The sequence below is a fragment of the Brassica oleracea genome, chromosome C9 (assembly GCF_000695525.1).
Source record: "Brassica oleracea var. oleracea cultivar TO1000 chromosome C9, BOL, whole genome shotgun sequence".
In the NCBI taxonomy this organism is placed as follows: domain Eukaryota; kingdom Viridiplantae; phylum Streptophyta; class Magnoliopsida; order Brassicales; family Brassicaceae; genus Brassica; species Brassica oleracea.
This window is the reverse complement of record NC_027756.1, coordinates 46995024-47005030: the sequence shown is the minus strand read 5'-3', so window position 1 is coordinate 47005030 and position 10007 is coordinate 46995024. Positions and strand designations below refer to the sequence as shown.

Sequence of the window (10007 nt, the reverse complement as noted above, 5' to 3'; positions counted from 1 at the left end):
TATTATTTTAAAACTCAAAATAAGACTTACATAATTACACTATAAGAGAATGGTACACACCAAAGTCCAAACCAGTTGTTGAACGTAGAATATTCTTACAAGTCCCACAAAATAGCTTTATAATATAGTCAAGTAGTGTATGTGCTATAGATTAGACTTTGAGTTACGTAACGAAACTGAGGATTAATGATTGGTATAAATATTATACTCCTAATCTATTTGTAGTATGTGATATGGACTCTGAGTCTTATGAATATCACTAATATTCAAAATTTAACGCTGTCAAAATACACCAATCTTTTTCGAAAAAAAAGAAGGAAAAGTAACATGTAATCAAGGGAAGCGATAAAGTTAATAAAAGTTATAAGAATCAATGTTTGGTGGCCAAATTATCAAGCAAACAACAAGATGAAGACCAATCATCACTGTGTTTATGAATCTTAAGCTATAACATATACATCATGGGTCCATAATCTCCCTTTCTTTACCTACTACTATATTCTTCACTCAACTAATATTTTTTCCCCGATCCAATCTACAACATAATGTATGGGCTAGTTCACTTAATTATCATATATTTGTTTTGATCAGTTTAACTCAGTTTCCTAAACTGTTGTCAAAAAAATTCAGTTATCTAAACTGTTATTGGTGAGTGAGATATAGTAAATATAAAGAGGAAAATGAAGCAGCATCGAAAAAATTAAATGTTAACAAGTGAAATTATGTCGGCTTTTGTAATCTATGATGCATCTCATTATGAAAGATTTAATAAAATTTCGAGTTAAAAAAAAACAAGCGAAATTTTACTTGTATATAATTTTCCTAAAGATATTGAAGCAAAAAAAATCATCAAAAATAATTAGGTTCAATATGACTTCAACTTGGTTTCCAAAACGCTGCGGAACGGGCCTCGATGTCGATACTCTTCGGGCCGACACCAAACGCAGCCGTATTTAACAGAAACTTCACTGTGAAATGTGAATCTCCACCAACCTCCGTGGGACCCACGCCACCACCCACTACTACTAATCCCTCATATACGTACACACCAACTCCTCTTCACGTTTTAATCCTCTATTTAATCGCTTTAATATACTTTTATAAATACGTTTTAATTAAATGATTGGACTTTACTGCTGTAAAAGTGATTTGAACTTTACTAATCAAAATATTTAATACCATTACCGGTATTTTACAAATTTGTAACTACGATATTCCTGTCAATTCGTTAAGATATCATCTAAAAATTCGTTCTTAAAAAATAATCCAAGTATCCATGTATAAATCTGTTAACATTTTAAATGTTTTAAGGCTAAAAACACATACCTAGCTAAAAAAAACTGAAGAACGAATAAAATTACACATAGTTTCGTTCCTTTTTGGTCTAGTTTTACTTTTAAAATCGAAAAGTAATTAATTATGGAAAGAAAATTAGAAAATGATCTCAGAAAAAAAAAAGAGAAAATTTTTATTGCTTAAAATATCCAATAATTATGGCTAAATACACTAAAAATATCCAATAATCCTAGTATCCATGTATAAACTGTTAACATTTTAAATGTTTAAGGCTAAAAACACATACCTAGCTAAAATACATTAGAAATTGTGTGTTTCAAAAAAAAAAAAATTAATTATGGTAAGAAAATTAGAAAATGATCTTAGAAAAGTAGTACACATAAATAGCCGTAATTTTTTATTTTTTTTATTTTTTTTTATTTTTTTATTTTTATTTTTATTTTATTTTTAATAATATTTTTATTTTTTTATTTGATCTAAAATTTTATAAATATCATTTATATTCATAATTTTGATGAAAATTACATTAATATATATTAAGTTTATATATTCTATTTGTGTGTTTTATACAATCTTAAACATGAAAATGTATTAATGTTATACACAATTAAAGATTAACATGTTTTATAACATAGTAAACCATCTAAAAATTCTGCCCCGCATAATTTCCGATTAATCTTCGATTTTCTCTTTAGGCGCTAGGCCCAACCCGACCGCCCGACTAGCGCCTAGCGCGTTCCCGAACTGAGCGTAAAAGAAAGAAAGAAAGAAAGAAAATGAGGAAAAATTAAATATAATAAAATGTTGAAATATATGATTATTGCTTAAAATATCGACCACCAGATCTATACAATTATACAGAGGCCAACGATTGTATCTATAAATAAACTCACAGAGCCACTCTCCTTCCTCGCTCTCTCTTCTTCGTAGCCAAACCTCTTTCTCCGATTCTTCCTCCGTGAGGTACGTCTCCGAGATTTTATGGCTTCCCTACGTCTCCCTTATTTAGCTCCCTTCCCCTCTTCATTTCGTTTTCGTCTCCACGTTATTGTTTATTACTTATCGAGTGTGATTTAAATTCAAATATATTAGCTCATTCCTCCCCGATCCGTTTGTTCGTATAGCGTGTTTATCACTGAGATCTAAACGGTGAGATAGCTCATCAATTGCAGATCTCAGTTTTTTTTTGTTGGTGTCGGTCGATCTGTAGATCTGGATCTGATTTGCGATCTATAGTCATCGTTCGAATATGATCATTGTTCTAAGCTCGTTTGAGTTAGATCCGCTTTGAATCATCAAATGTTGCATGTGATTTTGATCTAAAAGTTTTTGATACTACTTTGAAGTAGACTCATTCAATCATTAATACGACAAAAGCTGCAATAGCTATACGTTTCGATTTTATTTTATTTTAATTTGTTAACACGTGAACTGTAGTTGCAGCTTTCTTGGAGTATGAAACTTATTATTATTATTATTATTATTATTATTATATTAACGAAGTTACGAAAGAGAGAATTTATTTTACTATTTGATTTTGATCTTGATTTGGTTTGTGTTTGATGCAGTTAAAAAAAAAGAAATCAAAATGGCTTCACACATTGTTGGATATCCACGTATGGGCCCTAAGAGAGAGCTCAAGTTCGCGTTGGAATCATTCTGGGATGGCAAGAGCACTGCTGAGGATCTTCAGAAGGTGTCTGCTGATATCAGGTCGGGTATCTGGAAGCAGATGTCTGAGGCTGGGACCAAGTACATCCCCAGCAACACCTTTGCTCACTACGACCAGGTTCTCGACACCACCGCCATGCTCGGTGCTGTTCCACCCAGATACGGTTACACCAGTGGTGAGATCGGTTTGGATGTTTACTTCTCCATGGCAAGAGGAAACGCCTCTGTTCCCGCCATGGAGATGACCAAGTGGTTTGACACCAACTAGTGAGTCTCCAACTCTTGTGTTTGTGTACATTGCACTAACATTGTTAGTTTTGTTCATAGTTTGTTGAATAATGTAATGATGTTTCATTGGTGCAGCCATTACATTGTTCCTGAGTTGGGCCCTGACGTCAAGTTCTCTTACGCATCTCACAAGGCTGTGAATGAGTACAAGGAGGCCAAGGCAGTACGTATCTTTCTTCATTATTTTTATTATCCATTTACTAGTAAATAATTATTTATTGTAGATCATAGACTTTCGTGGATTTAGTGTTTGAATTTAGATATATTGAATGGTTTTCACAGAAGATCTTGATACGTTAAGAATATACTCGCTTGCTTACTCACAAATTACAACCGGTTGATAGAATAGTTGTTAAAAATTAGTTTGACTCTGGTTGTCTTTTGTACACCAAAAGTAGTTTCTATCTAAAGTTCTGATCCGTTAAGCTTGATGTTTATGCAGCTTGGTGTTGACACCGTCCCTGTACTTGTTGGCCCTGTCTCTTACTTGTTGCTTTCTAAGGCTGCCAAGGGTGTGGAGAAGTCCTTTGACCTTCTTTCTCTTCTCCCCAAAATTCTCCCTGTCTACAAGTATGCAACCACTTTATTTTTTTCTTTTACTTTTCAACCCATGTCCTTGATGTTATTAGTGATCCTCTGACGTACCACTGACAATTTTACTTTGATTTGTGTACAGGGAAGTGATCACCGAGCTTAAGGCAGCTGGTGCCACCTGGATTCAGCTTGACGAGCCTGTCCTTGTCATGGATCTTGAGGGCCACAAACTCCAGGCCTTCACTGGGGCTTATGCTGAACTTGAATCAACTCTGTCTGGTTTGAATGTTCTTGTTGAGACCTACTTCGCTGATATCCCTGCTGAAGCATACAAGACCCTAACTTCGTTGAAGGGTGTGACTGCCTTTGGATTTGACTTGGTTCGTGGCACAAAGACCCTTGATTTAGTCAAGGCTGGTTTCCCCGAGGGAAAGTACCTCTTCGCTGGTGTTGTTGATGGAAGGAACATCTGGGCCAATGACTTTGCTGCGTCTCTCAGCACCTTGGAGGCACTTGAGGGTGTTGTTGGAAAAGGTAAATAAGTGCTTCCAGAATCATCTACCTTTTACCTTGAGTCACCCGACAATAGGCTAACGGATTACTTAGAACCAATTATTTCAAACGTTGATCTGTTATCTTTCTGCATTGTTCAGACAAGCTTGTGGTCTCAACCTCTTGCTCTCTTCTCCACACCGCCGTCGATCTTGTAAACGAGACCAAGCTTGACGACGAAATCAAATCATGGTTGGCGTTTGCTGCCCAGAAGTTCGTTGAAGTGAACGCATTGGCCAAGGCTTTGGCTGGTCAGAAGGATGAGGTAGAAACTTTGTCCACCTACTTTATTAAGTCCTTGAATAATTTTGCAATGTAAATGATTTGGTAAACACTAGAACGCTAATATTGTATTCCCTTTCAGGCCCTTTTCTCCGCCAACTCTGCTGCTTTGGCTTCAAGGAGGTCTTCCCCAAGAGTCACCAATGAGGGTGTTCAGAAGGCTGTAAGTTTGACGTCAAACCTCAGCCATGTCCACAGTCAATGATTTCTCCTTAGCGTTTATTGATCGATAGGATTTCTGATTTGTTATGTCAGGCTGCTGCTCTGAAGGGCTCAGACCATCGTCGTGCAACCAATGTTAGCGCTAGGCTAGATGCTCAACAGAAGAAGCTTAACCTCCCAATCCTGCCAACCACCACCATTGGATCCTTCCCCCAGACTGTAGAGCTCAGGAGAGTTCGCAGAGAATACAAGGCTAAGAAGTTAGTCTCCTAAATTTTATTCCTGGTATCTCCTTAAACGGTATGATACTAACGGTTCACTGATCTCTCTTTAATAGGGTTTCCGAGGAGGACTATGTTAAAGCCATGAAGGAAGAGATCAAGAAAGTTGTTGACCTCCAAGAGGAACTTGACATTGATGTTCTCGTTCACGGAGAGCCAGAGGTGAGCTTTTTCTTTTTAATGTTATATGCATTGCTTGAACCCTCGAAGTAGAGTACTGACAATTCAAAGTTATCGCTGGTAGTCCTTTTTAATGTTTCTGACGAGACATGTTTCAATAAATTTGTAGAGAAACGACATGGTTGAGTACTTTGGGGAGCAGTTGTCTGGTTTTGCCTTCACTGCAAACGGATGGGTCCAATCTTATGGATCTCGTTGTGTGAAGCCACCAGTTATCTACGGTGATGTGAGCCGTCCCAAGGCAATGACCGTCTTCTGGTCCGCAATGGCTCAGAGCATGACCTCTCGCCCAATGAAGGGTATGCTTACCGGCCCTGTCACCATTCTTAACTGGTCCTTCGTCAGAAACGACCAGCCCAGGTAAATAAAATAACAGATCTCAAGTGTGAAACAAACACAGCTTACAACAAAATGTAAAACGTATATATCTGAAAACTTTGTAGGCACGAGACCTGTTACCAGATCGCTTTGGCCATCAAGGACGAAGTTGAGGATCTTGAGAAAGGTGGAATTAATGTGATTCAGATTGATGAGGCTGCACTCAGAGAAGGATTACCACTCAGGAAATCCGAGCACGCTTTCTACTTGGACTGGGCTGTTCACTCCTTCAGAATCACCAACTGTGGCGTCCAAGATACCACCCAGGTTTGTTTCCTTTAAACACATATCTCTCGAACCTGCTGGAGTGAAATGTTTTTCTTCTTCTTATGGTGGTGGTATTGTGCAGATCCACACTCACATGTGCTACTCTCACTTCAATGACATCATACACTCCATCATCGACATGGATGCTGATGTGATCACCATCGAGAACTCCCGATCTGATGAGAAGCTTCTCTCTGTGTTCCGTGAGGGAGTGAAGTACGGTGCTGGAATTGGTCCAGGTGTCTACGACATCCACTCCCCAAGAATACCATCCTCTGAGGAAATCGCAGACAGAGTGAACAAGATGCTTGCTGTCCTAGAGCAGAACATCCTTTGGGTGAACCCTGACTGTGGTCTCAAGACCCGTAAGTTTTTTTTTTTTTTTTTTTAATATAAAAATATTTAGTCGAAAGTTAGATTTGATGCATATTGTATCCCTCTTGCTGAGAGAGATGATATGGCATCTTTTGAATTTGCTGCAATGTTTGTGTCTTTTGAAAGAAAATAAAGATTGATTCTTCTTTATGCTAATGTACCCTCGTGATCCCATTGACCATTGTCTATGAACGTGCTTATTCCATTGCGTTTCAATCCACGCCGTAGCTGCTGTATTGACGTGTCGATGATGATGATGAAGAAGAGGGCAGCTGCGATGGGTGGCCATCTGTAATTGACTTTCCAAAGACTTGAGTTAAGAATTCCTTTGAAGATGTTTCATTCTTGTAATTTTGATGACCAATAATATTTTTCGAAAGAAGACTTTCAGAAATTGGTTTCGCCGTATGCAATTGGGTTCTACGTAAATAATAATTGATAATAAGCGCACTTACTTTAGTTGATCTTCGACGTGCTTACACGATCACAAAACTTCAGCTCATGTATGTTTTATACAAAGAAATTAACATGAAATTGCACGTTCAAGAGGGATCTCACGTCATAAATAAAGCATTCGTTCGGAGAAAGGAAAATAACTCGAAAGAATTTAGTCAGTTTTTTTATCTGAAGCAGTACTTGATCTCTGCTGCTTGGTTTTGTGATGTGAATAGTTTAATTAGAAGGTTGCTTAAACTAAAAGAAACATTCACACAAAGGAACAAAACAGAGCATTTAAGAGTCCAAGCCAGATAGTAAGTGTTCCACTATGGCGCGTATAGTCTAGATTCTGGTCTCAGAAGACCCTGTCACTGAAAAGAGCAGAGATCTTTCATCCATGTTAATATTCTTCTTCCTCGAGCCGTTACTGTTCTTTTTGTTGTTTCTTTTCCTGCATTTCTCAAAGACTCTGCATTCAAAAGACTCTTTGCTTCATTTGTTCTCCTACATGTATGATTTGAGGGCAAAAAAAAAGAAAACTTAAATATTCATTCCGAATGCAACAATCTAATAAAGAAAACATCAGCAAAAGCTCTGTACCTGGAAGAAAGCACGGGGCGAAGTTCAGAGCAGCCAGATAAATCGACATCTTCAAGATGTTTCAGCTGATAGATGCTTGGTGGTACACATTTCAGCTTCTTACAATTAGCCATGCACATTATAAGAAGCTGAGATGCGTTCTCGATCCACCAAGGAATCTCTTCTATTCCTGTACTGCTCAAATCCAATACCTCTACACTTGCTGGGAGCTTTGGGAATGTCTTTAGTTTCTTACATCCTGACATTTCCAACGAAATAAGCTGAGGCCAGAGACTAATAGACAAAGGCACTTCCTCTATGGCTGTTTCCCCAACCGACATGAACTTTACTTGACTTGAGATCTCTGGAAAGATCCTCAACTTCGAGCATCCTTTCATGTTAAGGACACTGAGAGATTCCAAGTTCATGTTTGTCGGAAGAGCGTTTAGTCTTACGCAAGAAGACATGTCCAATACTTTGAGTTTATTAAGGTTTTGGAGAGAAGACGGAACACTGGCCAAACCTTTGCAGAATCTAAGATACAAATTCTCAAGATTTGTTGCTTTTGAGAGATTTGGAATATCTTTAATCTTCGTAGACGCACTCAAATCCATTTGTTTGAGACTTGTTAACGGCTGAAAAAACATACACAGCAAAAAAATGTTAATAAAGACATTATTCAAGAAACACAAAAACTTTAAGTCTTACCTGGATACCTTCCCAAAGCTTCTCTAGCTTGCTGTCTCTCATGCTAAGTTCCACGAGAAACTCAGGACGAAACCTTGAAGGCATACATTTTATCGGATACGAGTCCCAATGTAGTAACCTTAGTTTATGAGGTAGACGGTCTAAGCCGTGAGGTAAACACAACTTGAATGATTCATCTTGAAAGTTCGTGTACAGCCTCAATAATTGAAGATTATGCATTCTATCAAATGCTTTTTCACTTGTACACACATCATCATTGAGTTTAGACATATCTAGTGATATGCCTAATACAGTTTCTGTACCCTGAAAAATACACACAAAAAATAAAAGAACACAGCTAGTTAATATATTGAAATATGTTATAGTCCCTCCGTTTCAGTTTAGTCTAGTTGTCGTTGTAGAGTAAATTTTTTCGTTTTAAAATAAATGTCGTTTTAGAATTTCAATGCAAAATTTATTTACAGTATTACGGAGTTTGCTAGAAAAATGGTTACGTATATAAGTAATGATGTTTTTTATTTTAGAAAAATGCAAAATTAAATGTCTTTTCAATCTATGTGTGTAAACCTAAAACAACAAATAAAATAAGACAGAATGAGTATCTTTGATGAGTAATTCATGAGTACTTACAGTTGCATCTACAAGAACATCTGAGATCTCCTTGGCATCGACTAGGAACTTACGTTTTCCAGGCTCATCTATACATTGTCCTCTAATGATTTCTTTGCCCATTTGTTGTAGCAAACAATGCATCACTATATTCCCATCATCACAGATATGTAGAAGAGATCTGTCAACAAGGACTTTAAGTCCAAACTCTACTTCCAGTTCACTCTTAGCAAGAAACTGGATCACACGTTCTACCTTCTCGCCGTTGAACAAGCATGCAATATGAAGAAAGATGAGCCTATCTTTCTCATCTAAACTATCATAACAGACTCCAAATACTTTTTCAATTTTCCCATTTAGACTTGTTCTAAACCTCGGTAGTGCTTTAGTCCACTCCTCCTTGCTCATCCCTCGCAAAGATGCACCTAAAACGCTGAGACTTAGAGGAAGGTTTCCAGAAAGTTGAGAAAATTCAACAGCTAGATCATAGAATCCTTCTGGTGCTGAGTTTTGCCCAAAAGCATATCTACACAATATCTTGATGGCTTCATCCTTAGATGGAAAACCCACTTCATAGACATGATTAATCCCATGAGCTTTCAAAAGCTGTTTATCTTCTGTAGTCACAATAATCCTGGTTCCATTACCAAACCATTGAGTTTGATCTGCCAATGCATGTAGTTGTTGTAATTCATCTACATCATCAAGAACAATAAGAGCTTTTTGATTCTTAAGCCTTTCTTGTGCAACACCTAAATGGCTTATCTTTATATCTCTCTGGTTGAAAATTTCAGAGAGAAATCTTTCTTGTAAATGCAACTTCAAGCTATAACCATCAAGCTCGTTTCTCCTGCAACTTCCTTTAATATTCTCCATGAAAATGTTTAACTGAAAGTTATCATCATCATCAGCTGCAGAAAGCTGACTGTACAAAGCTCTGGCGATGGTGGTCTTACCGATTCCAATAGGGCCCCAAATCCCTATCATCCTCACTTCATTAGACTCTAAACATAACATAGAACACAACTTCGCCACATGAGCTTCTAATCCAACTAAACCGTCGAAATCCTTTGAAGGTGTGCAACGATTCAGCTCGTCAGAAACATCAGCAACAATCTTTTCTATCATTTCCGCATCATTGTCCCTATAATAATTTAAAACCAAAACGACATTATTTAATTTAACTCAAAACATATCATAATACGGTATAAACTCTATAAATTAATACTCGATAAATTAATAAACACCATAAATTAATAAATTTCTCCAGTCCAAAGTTGGGTCATCCAAAATATATGATACAAATCAATAAAATAATAAGATAATAACTTTTTAGAAAATCCTATGTAAATATATGGTCCCCCACTACAAGAAAACATAATCTTAACGAGGGCGGTTTTCCTCGTT

General features: G+C 37.0%; 2 protein-coding genes across 2 annotated transcripts in view; one reads left to right on the top strand and one right to left on the bottom strand.

Annotated features, from left to right (window-relative positions):
• Positions 1–2077: 2077 nt before the first annotated feature.
• The window catches only part of LOC106315405 (protein QUIRKY-like), a 27092-nt gene continuing 19162 nt past the window's right edge, over positions 2078–10007 (top strand). Inside the window, exons 1-12 of the mRNA XM_013753128.1 lie at positions 2078–2259; positions 2865–3234; positions 3331–3418; positions 3698–3825; positions 3932–4323; positions 4443–4606; positions 4706–4786; positions 4879–5045; positions 5123–5228; positions 5356–5606; positions 5690–5891; positions 5974–6262. Coding sequence (XP_013608582.1) covers positions 2885–3234; positions 3331–3418; positions 3698–3825; positions 3932–4323; positions 4443–4606; positions 4706–4786; positions 4879–5045; positions 5123–5228; positions 5356–5606; positions 5690–5891; positions 5974–6262 — 2218 coding nt within the window. The 5' untranslated portion in view covers positions 2078–2259; positions 2865–2884. The remainder of the gene's footprint in view (positions 2260–2864; positions 3235–3330; positions 3419–3697; positions 3826–3931; positions 4324–4442; positions 4607–4705; positions 4787–4878; positions 5046–5122; positions 5229–5355; positions 5607–5689; positions 5892–5973; positions 6263–10007) is intronic.
• Positions 7047–10007, bottom strand: part of LOC106314030 (putative disease resistance protein At4g11170) — a 13480-nt gene continuing 10519 nt past the window's right edge. Inside the window, exons 3-6 of the mRNA XM_013751979.1 lie at positions 8622–9744; positions 7992–8294; positions 7305–7918; positions 7047–7173 (exon numbers count right to left, since the gene is read on the bottom strand). Of these exons, the coding sequence (XP_013607433.1) occupies positions 7047–7173; positions 7305–7918; positions 7992–8294; positions 8622–9744 (2167 nt within the window). The remainder of the gene's footprint in view (positions 7174–7304; positions 7919–7991; positions 8295–8621; positions 9745–10007) is intronic.